Here is a 22,618-nt window from a genome sequence, read left to right on the forward strand (position 1 = left end):
ACAAGACTGTCCGACAACTGAAGAGTGTCTTCAGTCAGAGGCTTCTTCAGTTTGGCTGCAACACTGACAGCTACTGGAGATCCTTCCTGCCAACAGCCGTTGAAATATACAACAACTCTTTGATGACTTGATTATTATTATTATTCTGAGCTACTACAGCAATCAGTTTCCCTCTGGGATTAATAAAGCATTTTTGAATTGAATTGAATTGAATTAATAATGCTTTTATGTTAAATGTCCTGTTGGCATATATGCTTTTATTCTGAAAGTGTGTGGTTGCTTCCGGAGGAACACCCTTTTTGTGCGGGAGTACGATGGTGTCATGGTGGAATAAAGGAGAAGTTCTGAACCAAGTACCAGTAGTTTATTGAGTAACAGTTACCACTATCAAAAGAAGAGTAAATTGCAAACAAACCGAAGTTTCATTAAAACCCAAACCCACACGACGTTTTCTTTTATGAAACTTTGAACAAAAGTGCATTTGCACGTGTTGCGATTTCAGACAACGTGATCATGTGATCGCCAAAGTTGCAGGGCTTTTTGGCAGCACTCCTGACTGACCCAGGATCTGTTGTCTCAACTATTTTGTGCATCCAGGGTTTCCTGCAGGCTGTAAGCGTGTGACATCTGTGGCAGCATTCCCTGACTAATTCCAAACGGGTAAAACTGGAGCCTACTAGAATCTGCTGGAGTTTTTCAGGAGTCAAATTCACAAAACTATATAGCAACTATTAATTTAAAAACAAATTAATGTGACTATTTAATCCATTTCTTTATTAAAACAGCTTCATTCATGTGTTTGCTTCATCTGCAAAGATGCATGAAGTGGTGAGAGACGGGAAGTCTTAAGTATTCATCATCACTGATGCAACTGTTCTGTAAAGGAGGATGAGTGTGTTTCGTCCTACGTTTAGCGCCTTATCTGGACTATTGCACTCCAGGGGCCTCATTCATCAAACGTTTGTAGAAATATTTCTAAATTCCTTCCTATGAACGGAAATTAGAACGTTCGTATGAACAGCCAAAATCCGGATGTATGAAACACGCGGCCTCTCGTACGCACGGTCCTCCACATGATGATGCATTCCACCTGTGCGTACCCCAGGTGCTTGTGTCCCTTTTCAATCATTTACATACATAAACACCCTCAAGTAACCATATTTGGTCATGCTACATCCTTAGCACGTGAGGGAATTCACTTCGTTCTACCCGAAAATAAAGAAGAAGAAGAAAAAAAAAGAAAACTTTGTTGCGAGATGGAGACGCTGGCGGGCTGCCGACGTGCAAAAGAACCAAATAAGTTATAAACGTGGTCAGGACAGGGGAGCGGTTCCTGTCAGGAATAAACAACAACTTTAATGATAAATCATAAAGGTTGTCATTTATATTTTACATTTAAGGAGTCGTTTTGGTTGGAGTTGGTTTTATTTGGAAACGTCCGAGTGCAGCTTCTTCTGAACGAGTACGATCGGGGAGCAGAGGAGGCTCTGGGGTGTTCTTGTTGTTTTAAAATAGAATAAGAACTAGAATCGGATTTGGGTGGTTTGTCTGTCGCTCCACAAAAGGCCCCCCACAGCACAGCTCCAGAAGGATCTCCTAATCAGATGTGCGCCAACAGAGGACGCGTTCCTCCAGAGAGCACGCGCTGACAAATCCTTTATAATATTAATAAGAAGAAGAAACGATCCTTTATCTAGCGCATCTCAAGCAAAATCACTTGGTGTTTCACAAGGACAATAAATATAATTTAATTTAAAATAATATTAATTAATTAAAAATGATTAATAACATCATAAAAATGGGAAGAGTAACAAAAACATGAAATGTCAGATTCCCGTCGGGGGTTGTAGCACCAATCATGTGACTCAGCGGTTTTTCACCTAAATACTTATTTAACGGGTAAAAGAATTTGTGGATGAGGAACATGAGTGGATGACGGACCTTTGGCGCTGTGGTTCCCCCGTTCTACCACTAGATGCTGTTCCTACGCACGGCCTGAAGTTTCTTATATTTAGGAACATTTTCACACCCAGGTACAAAATGATGAAACCACACAAAGCCTGAACTTGTTCCCACGCGATTGACGCACAGATCTGTTTGTAAGTGCGGTTGGCGAACGAGGCCCCAGATGTGGAGATCTTTGTGACTTCTCAGCCTAGCTACAACACGTGCAACTAACACCTGGCTGAACTAGTTCCTAGCAGCCTCGTCATGTCCAAACACCGACAACCCCTCACTCTAAACCACCCGTGCATGGATCAACCCACCTTTTACATGGACTCTGGGAAGAATGTTCTGGAACGGTGCAGCATGCAGCAAATCACACACTTCCTCCTGCGACTGGAGGGAACAGACACTACCGGAGTTAAACAGCTGCCAGGTACCAACAGATGTGAAAGGAGAGCTGAGGCGCAGCTCCTACCAGACTCTGCTCACTCAGCAGACAGAACAGGATGGCGTTGCCCACCTCCCTCAGGTTCTGGAAACACACGGTCTTGAGCTCGGCATACTCAACGATGTCCTTTAGCTGGTGATGGAAGAACTCCAGGATACCTGCAGGAAAACAACCATGTTGCTTTACCTCCTCTATCCATCACACACATTTAAAAACCAGCAGCAGTGGGCAGAAGGAAGACCACCACAACACGGTTGTTGTATGCGGTGTTGATGCTTCCACAAGATCGCGGGCACAGCTTTACCTACCAGGAGAGCCGTACTCGTGACGCGGAAGTCTACAGATCTTAGGCATCACCTCCATCAGAGTCTTCACATACTGCAGTATGGTGCCCTGGAGCTGAGCAGCGACAGAACAAACTCTAACTACGGATGTTTTGTGATCGACTGTAACTGAACGTTCAGGAGCGTTGCTACTCACCAGGCTTTTGACAACCTTAAGCAGCTCCTCCATCACCACAGCAATGCCCTGGTAGCCCAACAGTCTGCACATGACCTTAATGTGGGGGGGCCCCACAAAGTTCCTGTAGTAGCTGAATGTGCTGCTGTAGGCCAGGTTCAGCGTCTGCACAGAGGCACACGGGGGACAGTGAGACGAAGACGAACACCTGAGTAAACACCACGTGGTTTCACTGCAGGGATGTCATCATCAGCCAGGAGAGAGCTCAGCTGATAAATGATGAATGACCCGCACTTGTACAGCGCCTCTCGGAGTTAGGACTCCAAAGCACTTTACACTACAGTGTATCATTCATCCATTCACACACTGGTGGAGATGAGAGGCGAGGCTGCCGAGCACGGGCGCCACTGGACCCTCCGACCACCACCAGCAGGCAAGGTGTTGAGTGTCTTGCTCAAGGACACAACAGCAGAATTCTCTGTCCAGAGCCGGGATTGAACCTGCAACCTTCCGATTACTGGACAACCCGCTCAACCTGTTGAGCTACTGCTGCCCCAATAAACTAACATCGCCATGGCAACCCACAAGGGCTGGGTGGTATGGCCTAAAACGATCGTGATATAGTGAGGAGTTCATCTCAATAACGACAAATGGACGAGTGTATGCACAAAAACAAAAGTTATCCACTAGATGGGGCTGTAACATAAAACAATGAGTCACGTTGTCATGTGACGAGGCGTTGCAGCATCTTAAAGTAACATGGACCTACCGACCAACACACCTTTTCATTTGTTTATTATCAGATTTACTGACATGGAAAATATGATATCGGTAAGTCACAAGTTTAGATGACGACACATTTTTGATGCCTCACCCAGCCCTGCAACACACTAATAGTTATTCAGGAGATGAAGTTCAATCCAACTTCGACGTGGGATTTTAATGTTCCCAGAAGCATCACACGCCATGTTTAAAAACCAAGACTCGTTTAGCTGTTCTGGTCAAAGGTCTCACACGATCTACTGGCACTCAGTGTGTTGTGAAACCAGCATCACATTTTAGCTCAAAATCTGTTAAATTGACTAAATTTGCTGGTTAGCTGTGGTCGGCCATCTTGAATCGGGTTAGCTCCAAAGTTTAATCAACTCTATAAATCCATTAAGTGATTTTTCAGCTGTTTCTTCAGAATCCATTCATGAGATTATTCTGTACAAAAATAAAAGCACAGACTAAAGAAGCATTTGCCTTTCGACATCAGATGATAAAAGAAAACCAAGTTAAGCTGTAATGCTGCCAGAAGTTCTGACTCCAATGTCAGACAATCAGGAAGAACCTTGAATGAGAACTTATAAACCCCATGTAACGTACCAAAAGGGTCAATTTTCACCTATACATTCACCAACATAGTGACCTTTCATCTACAGCATAAATCCACTTTCTAAATGCAGACGGGTCTGTTCAGAGCGTGTTTACCTACAGAAGACTAAACATCCAAACATCAACCTTCTTCACTCTGAATAAGTGAAGCCTCCACGATGCTATAGTTATACGTTAAATAATCAGATGTGATGAATGAACAAGATGTTTAAATCAAATGTTTGAATAAGCTGCGCTTAAATCAATGAATTGAAAATCAATATTGTTCTTATAATGATCCATTTACATCACAAATCAGCAGGTTTGATTTAACACGTTAATCACTGTCTACACTCATACACATTACAACAGGAGTTTTAAGGCATTCTCATTCACAGCGTTAAAAACATCTTTGTGGCTTTCTGAGGAATGCTTTGGTAAAGCCTTCCAGACATGGCCCATTCTAATTTGTCAGAAATTATAAATAATGAGTTTATTAAAACAGGATTTACTTCCCGATTAATTCCGTTTCCAGCTGACCCCCGATTCGGACAAATTGGGAAAGAAGCCTTTTTTGAAACAATCTCCTTTGACCGTCAAAACCTTTCTGCGACGCTGCGAGTGATTACAGACACAACAGCTCTTTTCAGAGCTACTTCAACTCTCAGACTTCCACCTTGGACACCTAATCTGCAGACCCCGGGTTGCATCTCATGGCCGGGAAGCTGAACTCAAGAGGAAGCTACTAGTCTGAGTATTGTGGTTTCGACGTTCAGTGACCTCACCATTCTGACCGCAAACCTCACCCCGGGTTTCCACGGGAGCCGTCAGCAGCACGTTACTGCAGCAGCACGTCTTGCTCGCGTAAGCTGCTGCTTGGCCCCTCCCACGAGACGCGAAGCAGCAGGGGAGCAGCTGTCACCGACCGAGCACGAAGTCACACGAGTGACTTCGTCAGTAAACACAACAACAAGCAGGAGAAAACTACAACATGGTTTGTGTTTTATGTTCTGTCCGTTTTATAATCGCCAATACGGACCTGAAAAACAAAGGAGACCGCTAGCTAGGTGATAACTTCTCACGGGGACGCACAGTTAGTAACTTTTTTTAAAGTAAAGCGACCGGAAGGCAGTACGTTCTTTATTCTGAAAATCTCGGGAGCTTCTCTCCATTTTCGCATCTGATTTCCAGTCTTTCCTTCCCCAAAAATGTCGAACTTGACCCGTTTCAGAAGCGTCGCGCGTAGAAAATAGAACCGGCGCGTAAAGGCCGCGACATGCTGCTCCTGAGACGCGGCCGACTCGCGCTGCTGACGGCTCCGGTGGAAAGCCGGGGTCAGGACCGCCAGGCGCAACTCATACCAGGGTATCGTAAGCCTGCATACTGGTGTCTGATGAGGTTTTTATCAATAACCAACTCTCTAGTTTATAACAACAAATTCTTTTACACCCAGATTTCACATTTTCTCTCAGATACAAGGAACGGTTGCTACAACACCTAGCTTCCATCACAGCACATCTCATTATTCATATCTTGTCATGTATACATTATTAGTTTAGGGGAAATAATTCATTTTATAAACTATATACTGACTGTCTGAATTAATACGAAGTGTGTTTATGGTCCCTGAATAACAAAGAACCCTAGAATCTTCTGATTAAACATTCAAAGATCAATCAGACTGAACTTTCTTATTTGTATGGAATCATCACATCTTATGGATCATAATTAAAAATGTATTTTACTACACCCCCATTAGTGAAACTCGTAGTGTGTAACCTTATAAACATCTGCATTGCTAAAATGACAACTGGAGCAGGCTCGCCCTGATTGTAAGGCTATCTTTAGCTTCGACTCCATGATAAAATGTGACTCAGCGAGGATGATGAAGGTAAAAACTCCACTTAGAAATGATGAAACAGACAAAATGATGACCACGCCTCTAGGAACTGAACATCACTTCACAGAGTTTCATGACAGGTTATTGTGCTTTATTGGGTGAACAAACAGTCCATCCAACACACGGACTGACCAGTTCAGCCACATTTCACTTCCTTACTGGATCTTCACCCGACAACCTGATAAACCGGCACAGCCCAGTGGTTCGGAGGCTAGTTAACGGTCAACTTTACTCATATTTCTAATACATTTGCAGTGGTCTCTAGTAGGAATGAATGCCTGTAAGTCACACGTAGGATTGGGGGGGGGCCTCTGATGCACCTAGGGATGCTCGATTATGGCAAAAATAGCAATCACGATTATTGTGACTGAAATTGAGATCTCGATTATTTAGGACGATTTTTCTATTTATGTTGATTTCATTTGTTTTTATTCAGTCATAAAATTGCTCAGGGCACAATCAGGACAAAAATAAATAAGAAACAAGATGATCGGTAAAAGAACTCCTGATTCCCAGTATAAAAAGACCAATATACTTACAGCTCATAGTCTATGACCCAAGGGCTATAGACCTTGGTTTAACTCATGTAAGTCTAACCAGTACAGACCCAAATACCAATATCTTGCAAATACTGACAGCAAGAATTATACAGTGGCATTTATAACAAATAAGTGCAAATAAATTGATGTTCACAAAATGTTGCATAACATTTATTGAGTCGTGTCAAGGTGCTGTAGGAGCGTGCACTAGCACCGTGTCCTCAGAGAGATTAGGATGTGGCAAGGTGGATAAACGAGGGCCCGGGCGGGATTCGATCCCCAGACTCCTGGGAGAGAGTCATACGCTCTAACCAGTCAGCCAAAGGGACATCCCCTTGGCCAAGTAGCCAGGGCGCATGATCAGTCGGGACACTGTGACAGGACGCTCACACGGTCACATCTTCCCCCCTCTTTCCACAAGCACGTCCTCGTGCTCCCGTGCAGGGTGCCACAAACTTCACATCCATGGACCCACTTGACAGTACTACATGGATCCTGCCAACAACGCCAAACAGCTGAGTGAACTCGGCGCTGAGTGAGAGGAGTGTAGTTTGTCTGAGACAGCGGAGCTGCAGACACCGGCAGCAGGCGCTGGAAAAAACACAAAGGAGGGGGCGCGTCGACTCCGCGCTGACGCTGCAAAGCATCATGGGAGTTGAAGTCTTTGCGGTAAAATCGGCCAGCAGGCCAGTTTTAATATATTTTTTATATTTATCTCGCGGGCCACATAAAAATGCTCCGCGGGCCGCATCTGGCCCGCGGGCCTTGAGTCTGACACATGTGGCCTAAGGAATCCATCCATCTAAATCCATACATGCTTCCATCCATCCAATAAACCATCTAACATCCATCCAACAATCCATCCGTTATTTCATTCATCCATCCCATATCAAATCTGAACAAATGTTCATCTATCAGTTTCAGATATCAGCAAATATTTCTAAATTCACACTTCAGCCAATTGTAAAAATGTACCCGTTAAACTATTCTCATTCAAATGCCAGCTGTTTAACATTTCACATTTTTAATAAATGTTCAAAGATTAAAGTTTTCTGCTGTTTAACATGTTTTATCCATTCTTCACCTATATTCTGAGCTTTATTACACTTGGTGGTGAGTTTTGCTTCTAAATCTTTAAATTCATTCAGCTCATTTTGACAGTTTAGCTTAGTTTCAGCTTCACTTCAGCTGTTCAGCAGCTTCAGCAATCCGTTTCTGAATTTGGCTTATGCTACTCATTTCACAGTTCAACTAAATATAAAAATTAAACTGTTAAACTAGTCCTACTCAAACAACAAGTGTTTAGACCTTTTTGCTGTCCAGATTTTTAAATAATGTTCAGATTTCAGTTTTCTGCTGTTTAGGATTGTTTTCTCCGTTCTTCACTTTTTGTGCTTTATTTACATTTTGGTGCTTTTTGCTTCTAAATCTTTAAATACATTCAGCTCATTTTAACAGTTGTGCTTAGTTTCAGCTTCAGCAATTAGTTTCTGAATTCAGCATATAATGCTAATTTCACAGTTCAGCTAAATGTAAAAATTAAACTGTTAAACTAGTCCTACTGAAATAACAGGTGTTTAGACATTTTAGCTGTCCAATTTTTTAAACAGTTTTCACAGATTTGTTTTCTGCTATTTAGGATTAGTTTTCTTGATTCTTCACTTACTTTTTGTGCTTTTTTTTTGCTTCTTGGTGCTTTTTGCTTTCACATCTTTCACTACATTCAGCTCATTTGACAGTTTAGCTTAGTTTCAGCTTACTTCAGCTATTCAACAACTTCAGCAATCAGTTACCAAATTTAGCATAAACTGCTAAATTCACAGTTCAGATAAATGTAAAAATTAAACTGTTAAACTAGTCCTACTGAAATAACGGGTGTTTAGACATTTAAGCTGTCCAGATTTTTATACAATGTTCACAGATTTAAGTATTTTTTGCTATTTAGCATTATTTTTCTCTATTCTTCACTTACTTTTTGTGTTTTATTTGCTTGTTGGTGCTTTTTGCTTCTACATCTTTCAAGACATTCAGCTCACTTTGACAGTTTTGTTAAGTTTCAGCTTCAGTTCAGCTGTTCAGCATTCAAACAGCATTTGTGCAATAAATGCAATTTTTCTAGTTTTGTTTGTAAAATCGTTCAAAACTCAGATCGTAATTGTGATTAAAATTCGATTAATCGAGCAGCCCTAGATGCACCTGTTTGAAAACAGAAGTCAGCTAGAGGAAAATCTTGTTTTCTGATATTTGAACATCTCGCCTTGGATTGGTTAACAGCATAACAGCAACAAGACTACCGCAGCCTCTGTTTACTCTGCAACGTTAACACAAGCCTGGAGGAGATCTGCTGTGTGGTGGAGCTGCTAATGCTAACGGTTAGCTTCTGCTAGCCAGACGTTGCGGTTTCCAAAATGCTAAACCAACAACAGCCTTAACCATCATGAGTCAGCATGGGTGAGTCTATGAATGTTAAGTGACAGTGTGACGTAGCTCTGTCAAGATTTTCAAATCCAAGAGTTTCACCATTCATCAGAAGCTACTGCAGGAGATAATTGTAGGGGACTATTTTCATGTTCAGCCTGCATGAAATACTCAGAGTGACTGATTAATCATAAAATAAAGATAAATAAATATATATTTATATATATTTGGGGGGGGGGGGGGGGGGGGGTGAAGTTGACCTTTAAATGATACCCCCCCACAGCATCTCCAGCTGAAACAGCAAGTCTAATATCCTCCCTGAGTAAAGTATAGCCTACAGATGACCCTCAAACCTAAAATTTCCTTGCCGAACATTTGAAGCGGGAGATTTTAGCTCCCTTTCCTGCTGCTGTTGCTCTAATCCAGCAACACTCCCTCTAGTGTGGCAGCATCTGAGATAAAAACAGGCTGATCCCTGCTTGGGTCTCACACAGCGGCACCGAGCAAGCGTCGCTCTCTGCTCTCTGAAATTGGAATAGATGCATCAGCAGCGCTGCATCATCTGATCAGACACTGGTATGGTCATCACGTGCTACCAGCGTTTCCCCGGTAAGTCTGCCTTCCATCGATATGATAGCCCGTTACCATAGAGATGGCTTTGTTCAGTCGACAGCCGGGATAAAGTCGGACACAAGTTTTGAACAGATTGAATAGTTTGAAAGACGTGCAACTAGTAAAAAGTCAGGAATGAATGAGCTGAACTGATTTACTTAAACATTCCCGCTTTGAACCTAGAATTGGAAGCGACCCGTGGCTAAAAACACATCAAAACCAAACCTGGGGTTAGATAGAAAAACGGAGGTAAACATATGTTAAAAATCAACACAACTGAACGATAAATGCTCAAATCACCATCAAAACTTCATTAATTTTGGGTCAGAAACACTTATTTGTATCCTTCAGGACAAAACTAAGAGTATCCGTGTTTCTGCTGAATGATCCATCTTTGGTAATAAAACCAGAACCAGAAGGTCTCATCGTGGGTTTCGGGTTGGCGGATCTCTCCTAACAGGTGACTCTCAGCATAGATAAGCCTCTTCACCATCTATCCTCCATGATGTAATTTGCTGAACATCTGCACTCACGCTCATCTTCCTCCCAGCATTGCAGATAATCCTTGGTACAATGCTTTTTAATCTCTTATATTAGTTTTTCTGTTTTAAGGCCCGGGAGAGAAAGGAAATGGGACGTTGAGGTTATTATTATGTTTCATACTTAATAACGATGGAGTGAAACGTTTACCAGCTGTGATGTTTGGCTTTTGCAGTTTGCTTCGACACCGGGAACACTCGACAGCTGTAGACGGCCTTCACTCGGACCGACGTAGCTCTTCACGATGGCAGTTGCAGTCTACAACATCTCCTCCACCTCGGCCAGGGTGAGCTGGCCGGCCTCCACCACCTGCCTCGACACGTTCTACAGCGTCATGTACGACCCCAACTGGAACAGTCTGATTATGGGCTTCACACGTAAAAGCTTTAAGCATGAGGAGCGAATCCCCGTCAGTCAGACCAGCACACACCTGAACAACCTCCTCCCGCAGACCGCCTACTTCTTGTGCGTGACGTGCCAGGCCGCCAATCCGGTGCGGGATCAGTGCCAGGTGTTCAGCACCCAGAGCGAGAGCAGCGAAGGCCATGACAGGGCCGGCTGGGAGCTCGCCGTGGGAGTCTGGCTGACCTGCTGCCTTTTGCTCCTGGTCATCGCTGGCATCTTGCTGTGGGGATGCCTTCACAACATGTGCTCCATCCCCAGGCGAGCCGCCGACGGCTGCCCGGTGGTGACCACCTCCACCCGCCAAGATGTGTCGGGGTCGGAGCATCTCTTCACACCCAGAAGCAGCAGCGAGGACAGCATCAAACGCGCCACCATCATCCAACCCTCACTCATGTCGACGCAACCCGCCGGCCACATAATTACCCAAGACCACGAGGATGTTCGCTAAGCTGGCCGACAGCGAGCCAGCTTTAATCGACTGGATTAAGGTCATCACAGCATTGTTTAGCCCGGCTCAAATGCCACTAAAATCTTTACCCACTGAATGGAAATCCTTTTGTCTTTACAATAATAAACATTTTCTTAAACGGTAACTGAACCTCCACACAAACTGTCCCACTGATCGAGGTTGTTCCCATAAGATGCACACAAAAGACTTGTTGTGTATTTGTGATTCATCACATTTCTGCACACGGACAACTTTCCCATTTGATTCTTTTGCACAGCGTATCCCTCATTAAAGCTCTTCCCACAGATATTCCTAATGTGGTGAACGTCTGGCTCCAGCGTGTGCATGTGGACAGCTGGTCGGGTCATGCCAGAAGTCAGGAGGAAATAAAATCCTCCGCTCCTGGAATCCAAGAGAGGCTTTCTCTGGGAGTGATGATGAAAGACAAATGCACTGACCTTTGACCCATACAGATAGTGAGGCTGAGCGTTGGGAGGCCTGTCCCTCTGAAACTCCTGAGAGAAAGGCAGGATGGTCCGCACAAACCTAAACACACAGAAGGAGATTATGTAAACGCACGTCACCGCTGACATGAACATCGGCATAGAAACGCACAGACAGAGACGCAGGAGGCTGGAAATGAGCACACATGTATGGATTTCACTGTAATCTGTCAGAGTAACAGGGAGGGAGGGGGTTTGACCGTCTTCTACACCAAAGAGTCTGACACACCTTTCTGAGCTGAACATGGAGGTTTATTAGCCGTGTTACTGTTAAAAATAATCTAACGTCTTTATTCCCACACGGAGCTGAAGTCTGTAGAGAAGACGCTGTAACCCCTCTTGTAACCCCTCTTGTAGTCCCTCTTGTAGCCCCTCTTGTACCCCCTCTTGTAGCCCCTCTTGTAGCCCCTCTTGTAGCCCCTCTTGTAGCCCCTCTTGTAGCCCCTCTTGTAGCCCCTCTTGTAGCCCCTCTTGTAGCCCCTCTTGTACCCCCTCTTGTAGCCCCTCTTGTAGCCCCTCTTGTAGCCCCTCTTGTAGCCCCTCTTGTAGCCCCTCTTGTACCCCCTCTTGTAGCCCCTCTTGTAGCCCCTCTTGTAGCCCCTCTTGTACCCCCTCTTGTAGCCCCTCTTGTAGCCCTTAACGGAGAGTTGTGTTCATATCAGTGATGAATGGAAACAGCCATTTCTGATTTTAACCGTTTCACATAAAACTAGTTCAAATTAAACCTGGTGAAGAGTGGAGTCTGTCTCAGTGGATGTCATTTAAATCAACTGATTTTATTCATCCATTAATTATCTACACGTTGTATTAATGCACCTTTAGAGCTACACTAACCTCTAGGGGGCGGGATTTATTTACACATTTATCACCTATCAAAATACAGAGGAAGATCATCTCAGTTTGGTCTAAAAGAACCCCCCCCCCCAAAAAAAAATTATCCGTTTGAGCAAATAACCGTCAGTATTTTAAAGCTGATAACTTCAGTTTTCTTAAAAGTCTCATTCACTCATTTTTCAATAGATTTTCTGTGGTCTAGAATGAATGAATGAATGAATGATAAATGACCCGCACTTGTAGAGCGAGCGCATTTCAGAGTCAGGTCTCCAAACTGCTTTACAGTACAGAGTATTATTCATCCATTCACACACTGATGGTGATGAGCTGACAGAGGCGAGGCTGACACCACCGGTCCCTCCGACGTGTCTTGCCCAAGAACACAACAGCAGAATTCTCTGTCTGGAGCCAGGATCAAACTGGCAACCTTCTGGTTATTGGACAACCTGCTCTGCCTCCTGAGCTACTAAATGAATGAACAAATGAACGAATGAATGAATAACTTGTAAGAAGTTTGTTGTGGAAAAAAAACTCTGGGGCTTGATTTGGAGGGGGTCAGATAACGAGTCTTGCTTATTAATATTCATGATATGCAAAAGTCTTGCCTCTGATTGGCTCACATGATTCCTAACTGCTTCATTTTGCTCGTCTTTCATGGGTGGAAAATGCAGCACTGATGTTTTTCTCCACAACAGAACAAAAACAAGCCTGAAGTCTTTTGCCAACTTATGGAGTTGCTAATGCTAACAGTTAGCATCTACTTGCCAAGGTGAGTGAGTCCACGAATGTAAATATTTCTCTGTGACTAATAAAGGTGATAGGCGATCAGGACTAATTTCACGTTCAGCACACACACATTTCAATAATAACAAACTGTTTCCCAGTGAAAGAGCAAGGTATTCCTGGCTCCATTTCCCTATGAACTCTCACTGACCGACATTCTGAAAACACCAAAAGCTCATGTCCAACATTTGTTTCCCAAAGGAAGTCATCACTAGCATACCTGTTGGTAGAGCCGTTGTAGCAGTAGTTGGGCAGGAAGTCGTAGTTGAGCTCCCAGAATACGTGCAGCGTTATCCTCCCGTAGGGAGCCGACACGTTGTGGTTGGCCTCGCGGAACATGGCGTCGAAGCTGTCCAGAGTCACAAACTTACTGAGGAGCTTGTGAGTCAAGCGGTTGATCTCCAGAAGACCTTCCAGTTCCTTTAATCAAGGAAAAATCAGAAAAAACACTCAACTGCACAGGAAATGGAACGCGATATTCTGGTGTTAAACCGAGTTGACCTACCATTATGGAGGTGAGGTCCTCGCTCTCAAACCGGTTGATTGCGAGCTCCAAAGATCGATGAAGAGCAGCTGACACTCTCTGAGTGATGAGTCTGTTTAGATCAATGGAGCGGCCCAGGAGCTAAAGAAGATGTTTAGTTAGAACATAAAACTCAATAATGAAGGCACCAAAACCAAGAGCAAGACTCAGACGCACCTGGACGTGGCGCTGTTTCAGCAGCGTCTCGTAGCGATTTGACGCCGGCCAGGGAATGTTCGCTCCTTGGTTCTTACACTCAGTCCTCAAACGTTTGTCAAGCAGAAGACTGAAAGAAAACAGTCAGACCAACAGAAAAAGAGTCGTTTAAATGTTTGGTTTGGGGATTTTAAAAGTTGTTATTATGCAATTTGTTGATGTTTTTCTAAAAAGACACAAAGAGAGATTTCTAATCTGTTCTGGTCTGGTAAGTAAAACTACTGTAAAGCAGGACTCTACATTAGTAGTAGTAGTAGTAGTAGTAGTAGTATGCTCATCTTGGTTAATTACTTTTCATGTTTTCCATGAACTTTTTCAAAAAATAGCATGAACCATTCTGCTGTTTGAGTTGGAAACCTTCCAGGTTGTGAAACGCTAAAACACAACGTGTTTATATGACCAGTGGTCAGAACCACATGACCCTGTAGGTTCGTGAAGAGCAGAGCTACCTACCTTCCTGCTAGTATCTTGTAATGGGCGAAGATCTGATCTGCTAGCTTGTAGACGAACTGATCAAAGCACAAGTTGACCTGAAACAACAAGTCAACAGCTGGGTATGAGGATAAATGTTCAGAATTAAAACTTTTAGGTTTCATTTGATCATTTATCTGTTTGTTCCTGCTAAAAGTATTTTTATATCAATCAGCATACTCGGTTGTTTTCAGGAAACAGGATAACTTTAATATTTTATTACTATTTAATGCGATGAACAGCTACTAAAACAGATTTGTTTAGCTAAAAATTAACTTGAGCTGAGCACACTAACTGAGCTGTGTAGCTACACTAGCCGCATTTCTATCAGCAGAAACGCAGTGCCACAAACTGAAGGGATTAAAATGTGTTTATGCATAAAAGTTATCAATACATCCTTTCCTATCTATTGTAGTTTGGAAAAATTAGCTAATGGCTAGTCTAAGCTTAGCTAGGAGTGACGTGTGACGCTGAAAACGCAGTGGACAGCAGCTCTTGTAAGGGTTCCTTCATAATTTTACACCTGCAAAAAAACAAGTCATGCATGTAAAACGATGTTCATATGAACCGCTGTCAAAAAACCAAAAGCAATCCCGTTTGGTCACATTCCTCCCAGAAGAAGCCACGGAGGAGGCCATCAGCAACCAGAGAGGTGGTAAATATTTATAACGGTTACACAAAAACTCCCTTTTTAGGAGAAACAATCCTACAAACACGTTTATTGTTTGAGCACTATTTTGTTGCAAAGTTTTATTGTGTGGTTCAGACGATTAAGTTTGATTAAACAATAAAAGTAAGTTACCTCTGCTTCTATTTCATCATACAGGAACTGTTTCTTGAATTTGGTAAGGGCGTAGTGTGCGCTGTCATTGTATAAGTCCAGGGGATACAACACATACCTGCAAGGGAAAGAAAAGGTTTTTGATCGAGAATCAGCTGAATTAATAAGTCCCAAATGAAGGAGGTGTGAAATAATTTGACTACAGTGATTAAAATAAAACAAAATTACATGAAAAATAATAAAAGCGAGTCAAGTGTGGCTCCACATGCAGTGAAAGACTTTGGAGGCAGTTACAGCATCACGACTCATGCCAGTCTGTGTGCTTAATGGCTTATGTAAATCTGCCTTGTAGGAGAATAATCCTGCAGCAAATGTTGAAAACAGGCAGGAAAACAAGGAGACACCCTCAAAGGTTGGTGAGTGGCTCTGGTGGTGAGCTCCAACTGTCTAATTCACAGTTTAGTTTAAGAAGATCTCCACCCAGCAGCTTCTGACGTCTTGAATCTTTTATTCTCTTTTCCCCAACAAAGAAAAAACAATTATGAAATAAGTTTGGTGAAAAATGGTGAGTTGGAGGATGTTGTGTCTCCTTTAGATCCTCAGTAACACAAAAACATGGTCTCATTTACTCCATCATGGAAGCCTCTTTGGTCTCCAGGATGTGGTCGGTGAGGATCCATGGCATGGACATCTCGATGGGGAACTGGATCCTGCGACCCATAGTAAGCTCCAGAAAGAACTCCCTGAACCAGAGCTGGGAGAGGTCACAGCACTGCTGCAAGGTTTCTGGGAAGAGGGCAGAACGATGGAGACATTAGCGTTGGGACAACTGGGGCTAGAAGATACACCTGGACTCGCTTCTTACCGCTAAAATTCAGCAGGTGTGTGTAAAAGAAGGACTCCTTGTGAAACTTCTCAATGTCCAGGATGGTGGGACCCTCAAGGCTGCTGCGCAGAGTCTTCTTTGAGCCGCTTTTGTCTGCGACGAGGGACTCTAGCATGGTCCTCACCATGTAAAGCTGCACACATGAAGCAGGGGGATGTTTTTAGCATCAGCGTGTTGCTGCTCCAGCTCCAGCCATCAAACACCACACAACCGAAGGGAAGCTTGTGTAAAAGCTCCGGGTCAAGGACATTTTGTCATTAGAGATTTCATAATCTATCACTAAAACATGTTAGCTGAGGACAAAGGTGTACTCAAGGTGAGTGGACTGAAGTTTTGCACCTGAAAAACCAGTTAGTCCTTGGGAGTAACCTGTAAGATGATGAATTTGCACTTTATGCAACATGATGGGTAGTTATTGCTCAGCCAGAGCACCGGACAAGCTGACCGCGAAAGCCGAGATAACCCCGATCATCCTAAAAGGCAATGTTCTGACGGTTAAATTAACCACTAAAGCCCCATCGGGGGTCAAAGGTAACGACGACACAAAACGTAGAACAGCCTTGTTTATGAAACAGAGCATCCCTGTGAGATCCGCTTTAATCCGACGTGCTAGGCGTGCTTCATCAGCCTGACTAATGTGAACTAGCAGAGCTCAGCCCTGTCACACCTTGGAGGTGAGGGCAGGATTACAGCTGGGTTCATAAAACAGCCTCATCACAACATAATCCATAATAATCCCAACATGGCTGTTTCTAGAAAGAGATGCACCTAGTTATTTCATGTGGCTTTGATCATCATTAATAAAAAGTGAAATAATATAAACAACAATTAATATATTTATTAAGTAATATTAGTTTTACACACAAACTGGAAAACAACTGAAATACAGAAAATTCTCTAATCTGATGGAAATGAGAATTCAAAACTACAGCACAGATTTTTTGATTTCTGAGCTCAGAGGAGCAATAACGGTGCAGAAAAATGAGGTTTTATGGTTCCATTGCAGTGAAATGTTGAGGAAGAGCTGTGCTAAGCCTACTGTGGTGTGTTGTTCTGGATTACAGGCAGAAAAAGCATCAGCTACAGAGGAAGAATCTGAAAGCAGGAATCCAGCAGCTTTAAAATGAGATAAAGATGCAAATGATGCTCAAATGTTTTCGTTACGATTCATTCACCAGTCAGTCACTCTTTGCTTGACTTGTCCCCAATCAATTGTCCTTCCCCAGATACGTTTCTCACCCAGAAGGTCAAATTTTATCTCCAACCAGTCCCAACCTAGTTTCATCCTGAACACTAGCATAAAACGAACCCCGTGTTAAACAGAGAAGGAGGTCTGAGCATTCAGATCTACCATGCTGCTCTGAAACTGACTCCAGGAGCATCACATCTAACATCAAAACACCTTGAACGTGTTCCAGGAAGTCAGACTCCCACACCCCTCAGGAGGGAGGGCTCAATGTCTGACTTGCTAATCAGCTTGCACTAACTAAACCCTCACAACTGGTTAAAAACTTGTTTCTATGGATTTTCCGGTTTGAACTGACCCTACAAGGACCCACGTCACCTTTATTTGACCCCTACCATAGCTGTCCACATTCTGAATAACAAAAACTAAACAGAAAACTCAGTTCATTTCATTAAAATCCTTTTCCTCCAAACCATCCCCAGTCACCTCAGGTGTGCCCCAGGGCTTTGTCCTGGGTCCTCTTCAGTTTGTACCCCTCGGTAATATTTTCCGTAAATTTGGCATACAATTCTATTGCTATCCACCCTTCCGCCATCCACCCTTACCCTCTGCCTCTCAGAAATTAAATGGTTCACCCCCAATTTTCTTAAACTTAATGATAGTAAAACTGAACTTCTCCTGGTCGGTACCAAGTCCATCGTCGCCAAAATTGACAGCTTCTCCATAACCATTGACAACACCACGGTTACCCCCACCCCTCAGGTTAAGAGTCTGGGTGTCAACCTCAACAGCTCTCTCTCGTTTCAGGCTCACATCAATAACATAACTCAGTCTGCATTCTTTCAACTCCGATCCATAAATCTTCTCCGTCTTTCCCTTACGTCGAACGCTACAGCCGTCATAGTCAGTAGCCTTGTTACCTCCCGCCTTGATTACTGTAATTCACTTCTGTACGGTCTCCCTAGCAAACTCACTCATAAACTCCAACTTGTTCAGAATCCAGCAGCACGTATTATCAGTAGAACTGACACTTTCCACCACATCACCCCGGTCCTTCAGCAGCTTCATTGGCTTCCCATAAAATTCAGATCATCTTCAAAATTCTACTCCATACATTCAAAGCCATCCATTCCATATCCCCTCCATACATTGCCAGCCTCATAACTTTGCTACACCCTGCCTTTCTCTTAGATCTTCCTCCTCCATCCATCTGGTGATTCCCTCATTCCACCTCAGCACCATGGGGAGTAGGGCTTTCAGCTGCTCAGCTCCCCGTCTCCGGAACGCTCTCCCTAAACACCGATAGCTTCAACCTCTTCAAAACCAAACTCAACACCCATTTGCTCTGAACCACTTATTGTTTGTGATTTAATCTTTTTTATTCTGTTTCCTTGTCCTTTAGTTGTATGATTTGTATTTTTATTGTGTGTTCTTTCGTCTGTAAAGTGACCTCGGGGGACCTGAAAGGCGCTTTTTAAATAAAATGAATTATTATTATTATTATTACTATGAAAAATATTTCCTGACACCCACAGCGACTCGGACTACTGTGAGAAGAAAGTGTCTAACCCTTTATCCACGTTCAAACCTGTGAGCACCATTCTCAGCCTGCCACCAGCCCAGTGAGATACTGGTTTGAGAGCCGTGCCTCTATGAAGTAAGTTGTGACAAACAGCATCAGCAGAGGGGGCACCTGAGTGCTGGAGGGTCCCACGGCTCGACGGGGAACCTTAATGTCGAAGCCTCCCTTCGGATCCTTCTCTCCACGGAGGGCGGGGTCATTGTGCGGTTCCCGACCAGTTTCCCAGTCACAGACGGTCTTCCGGATAGCCTGAAGCACACTGTGGTGAGAGAACCATTTAATAAAAATGGAAGAAAAACCTGTTCCACAACGTAATGAACGTGAGTGGTGGCGTTTCTGCTGCTACTTTCAGCCCACATGAAGCTGGTTAACATCTGGTTAACAGATATAACAGCTGGAAGTGTGGTGTGGTCCTGACCTCTGGATGACGTTCTTCTTCTTCTTGATTGCCTGCCTGAGCGGATCACGCAACGTCACCTGGGCAAAGTCCTGCAGAGCCGAGTAGATGGTGTGGCGAATGGCATGGTTAAACACGCTCTCCATGCGTCCCATCAGCACCTGCAGTCCCTTAATCATAGCGATCACCTGCCAAAGCCAAAACACGGCGTAAGCAGCAGGACTAGGCTGGAGGCTTTATTCCACACAGGCCGTGCTGAACAAACCTCTACAAGGGCAAACTTCTCCTCACTGGTGTAGTTGTAGCGAGTGGCCCGCTCGTACTCCTCCGCGTTGTCAGGGCACTGCTTGTTGGAGTATTTGTCTGTCGGGTGAACCAGTTTCCATGAGTACTGCGGTGGGGAGACAAAGGTGATTGGCAAAGACAAAGAAAAAGGTCCTTTATTCATTCGTTTGAGACTGAGCCGTTGTAAATCGTTTCTCTTGAGGGGAGTTTGTGCTTCCTCACCACTTCCATGACATGAGCGCTCCACTGGGAGAGCAGCTGCATGCCCTGCAGGGCCAAGTCAAACAGCTTCCTGTACTCCGAGTCCGTCTTCTGGGACTCCTGACGTCCTGATCCAGTCACCACCTACAGAGATTTATGAACATGCACTTCACACACCATGTCCACCCTTACTCATCTATAGGTTCTTATGCAAAAATCGTCCGAGACACACCAAATATTTAGTCCACCTGAGCTGTGAAAAACAGAAAAGTGCACTGATAAGTAACGTTTTAGCTTTGATCCTCTTGTCACAATTACACCAACTTCTGACACTTGGAAATCCAGCGGAGCGAGACATCTGCTGAAAAGCTTCTTACACAACCTCTGGGAGTTTAAACATGGTACACATCTAACAGACCCTCCAGAGGATGGATGTAGGACACGCGTGTCGATGTCAAGGCCCACAGGTAGGGAAGATCCAATCACATGGTTTTGATCCCGATCCGAGTGATTTGATTTGGAGTATCTGCCAACACCAAGTCCCGATCCAATACTTTTCAGGAAAGCATTAAAATATGAAGAAAAAAACATCCAAGTTGTCCTTTTTGCTGTCACTTGTTTAGGAAGTACACTGACGCATATATTTAAAAGCAGCAGCATTGCTCTTATTGTAAGTTGTTTACTTCCTCGGTATGCAGCTGTGAACAATGCATGTTCCGGTGACGGTGCAGTCACATGGCTACTCGGCCGGCAGGCTAACTTTACCCTGCATAACACCTGTAGCTACCACACCGCTCCGGTGCTGCAGGAAACAACACCACGTTTTGTAGTTTGTTGGCAATTTATGTTGTTTATTAGCATAGCTGTCTCTGTCGGCTGGCTTCACATTTGTCTGAGTTTGCTGTGAACTGGAACGGTTGGTGGCAAACTGGGAATTATTGGAGACAGGTGATTCGTTTTGTTGACACCCAAAGGGAAAAGCTGAAAGCAAAATTAGTCTGTTTGAAAGCAACAAATCATGCAGCGCTGTCCTTTCCAGCATGAGGAATGCCCAGTATGCACACATTAAAAGTGGCAGTTTCTCTGCTTTCTCTGTGCGGTTTGTTGTTTTAAAAGTTTAAATCTGATCTTTTTCTCCCAATCCTTTTAAAACTTTAGGCTACTGTCGTAACCCCGGTTCTCCGAGTAGCATGACTGAGGGTCTCACTATGGGGAACGCCTAGGCGTGACCTCATCAGAAGCTCTTATTCCACACTGGCTGGAACAAATCTGTCAGCTTATAGGAGGCGGGAACCCCACCCATGTATTGGGCCGGCACCTCGCTGACAGTATTCTAAAAGGACCACCTCTTCCTCGCTAGGAAACAGCAAGGAGGGCGTCATGGTGAGACACTCGCTCATGCTACTCAGAAAACAGAGGTGACGACAGTAGCCTAAAGTTCTCTTTCATAGCATTCGTTTCGTGTCTCACTACGGGAAAATACTGACTACCGGATTGCAAGGCAGAACATGATCCATAGACTGTAATCCCAAGTATCATGTGGTGTGCACGGCTCAGATAGTGAGAGCCATACCCAGCACCGAGTGAGCTAGTGACGGTGTTGTGACATCTCACAGCAAATTCAAAAGTGTTAATTTTCTGGTGTCAGTCCAATTTAAGACCAAGAATAGTTCATTTAACACTAAAACGAGTTATATAGGTGACATGTAACACTGGCATGAGAGTTAAAACCCCGTGTTGAAAAGGAGTGTTTCCTAATCAACTCTGAAGAAGAAGAAAATATCATTTCTATAGCACCTCTCAAGATAAAAATCACGAGGCGCTTCACAAAAACAAAAAATAAAAATATGTAAAAATATAAAAAAGCACTTAGAAAATGTTTAAAAATATATTTAAAATGAGCAAAAATAAGCAACTGGGATTTAAAAGAAAAAAATGTTAAGAAAGAGAGAGAGTGAACAGGAAAGAGGGAAACCAGTGGATCCTGAGGAAGGTGACATCCTCTTGTTTCACTCTGTTGCATCATCCCACCCACCAGGCATATAGAGGGCCCTGATTGGCCCACAAAGCGGATGAAGCTCTGTGATTTGTTCACTAAGCAGATAGAGCACTATGATTGGCCCAATCACAGTTCTTTATGCGTTTCAAACCCCTCTAGAGAGCTGTGATTGGCCAGCCAGAATGCTGTTGGGGCTGCAGAGGTTCCAGTGGAGCGTTCCTAGACCAAACTTTGCAAAGCAAGAATTTGGTCTAGTTCACGAGGCTAGAATAAAGAGAGAGAGGTGAAGAAGGTCATACAAAAGCCAGCTTGAACAAGTGAGTCTTCAGCTGCTTTTTGAAGGAGTCCACTGAGTCCACTGATCTCAGGCTCAGGGGGAGAGAGGTCCAGAGTCTGGGGGCCACAGCAGCAGATGATCTGTCACCTTTGGTCTTTGATTGATTAAATCATCATCAAATACAGAGACTGTTACTGATCAAAACATCAAGGGCATTCAGTCTTCCAGTTACAGCTGGCCCTTTGATGGCAACCATAATGCTGCTGTGGCCCTCACTGAAAGTGAGTTTGACAGCCCTGATGTGGGGGAGGGGGGATGCAGGGCTCACTGTGAAAGGTGAGTGTGAGGATGGAACACCTGGCTGTTGTTTGCAGTTTAAACTTTGATGAAGTTTGTACCAACCTCACTGTTACTGTAGCGAGCGAGCTCGGAGATGAAGCGCATGTGATCCTCCCTGATCTGAATCATCTGCTCACAGATGTTGTACTGGGGGCTGCTGGATATAGATGTGCAGGTCCACCTGGAGAAGACATGGGGTAAAACAGAAATGACACATGATCTACACCAAGAAAGGGTCAGACTGCATCATCTTCACATGAAGTCAAAGCAGCTGACCCAACAT

General features: G+C 43.9%; 2 protein-coding genes across 2 annotated transcripts in view; one reads left to right on the top strand and one right to left on the bottom strand.

Moving 5' to 3' along the window:
- Positions 1 to 22,618, bottom strand: part of cyfip1 (cytoplasmic FMR1 interacting protein 1) — a 42,404-nt gene that overhangs the window by 4,935 nt on the left and 14,851 nt on the right. Inside the window, exons 11-27 of the mRNA XM_015975769.3 lie at positions 22,399 to 22,516; positions 19,742 to 19,864; positions 19,500 to 19,625; positions 19,256 to 19,422; positions 18,949 to 19,096; positions 16,049 to 16,202; positions 15,813 to 15,969; positions 15,205 to 15,301; positions 14,385 to 14,461; positions 13,893 to 14,001; positions 13,698 to 13,817; positions 13,413 to 13,612; positions 11,531 to 11,618; positions 2,876 to 3,019; positions 2,704 to 2,794; positions 2,423 to 2,553; positions 2,268 to 2,340 (exon numbers count right to left, since the gene is read on the bottom strand). Coding sequence (XP_015831255.1) covers positions 2,268 to 2,340; positions 2,423 to 2,553; positions 2,704 to 2,794; positions 2,876 to 3,019; positions 11,531 to 11,618; positions 13,413 to 13,612; positions 13,698 to 13,817; positions 13,893 to 14,001; positions 14,385 to 14,461; positions 15,205 to 15,301; positions 15,813 to 15,969; positions 16,049 to 16,202; positions 18,949 to 19,096; positions 19,256 to 19,422; positions 19,500 to 19,625; positions 19,742 to 19,864; positions 22,399 to 22,516 — 2,123 coding nt within the window. The remainder of the gene's footprint in view (positions 1 to 2,267; positions 2,341 to 2,422; positions 2,554 to 2,703; positions 2,795 to 2,875; positions 3,020 to 11,530; positions 11,619 to 13,412; positions 13,613 to 13,697; positions 13,818 to 13,892; positions 14,002 to 14,384; positions 14,462 to 15,204; positions 15,302 to 15,812; positions 15,970 to 16,048; positions 16,203 to 18,948; positions 19,097 to 19,255; positions 19,423 to 19,499; positions 19,626 to 19,741; positions 19,865 to 22,398; positions 22,517 to 22,618) is intronic.
- LOC107396190 (fibronectin type III domain-containing protein 9) lies at positions 9,540 to 11,201 on the top strand. The gene is made up of 2 exons (XM_015975773.3): positions 9,540 to 9,676; positions 10,395 to 11,201. The coding sequence occupies exon 2, from the start codon at positions 10,464 to 10,466 to the stop codon at positions 11,070 to 11,072; it is 609 nt and encodes a 202-aa protein (XP_015831259.1). The 5' UTR covers positions 9,540 to 9,676; positions 10,395 to 10,463; the 3' UTR covers positions 11,073 to 11,201.

Source organism: Nothobranchius furzeri, chromosome 16, assembly GCF_043380555.1.
Source record: "Nothobranchius furzeri strain GRZ-AD chromosome 16, NfurGRZ-RIMD1, whole genome shotgun sequence".
NCBI classification, from domain to species: Eukaryota; Metazoa; Chordata; class Actinopteri; order Cyprinodontiformes; family Nothobranchiidae; genus Nothobranchius; species Nothobranchius furzeri.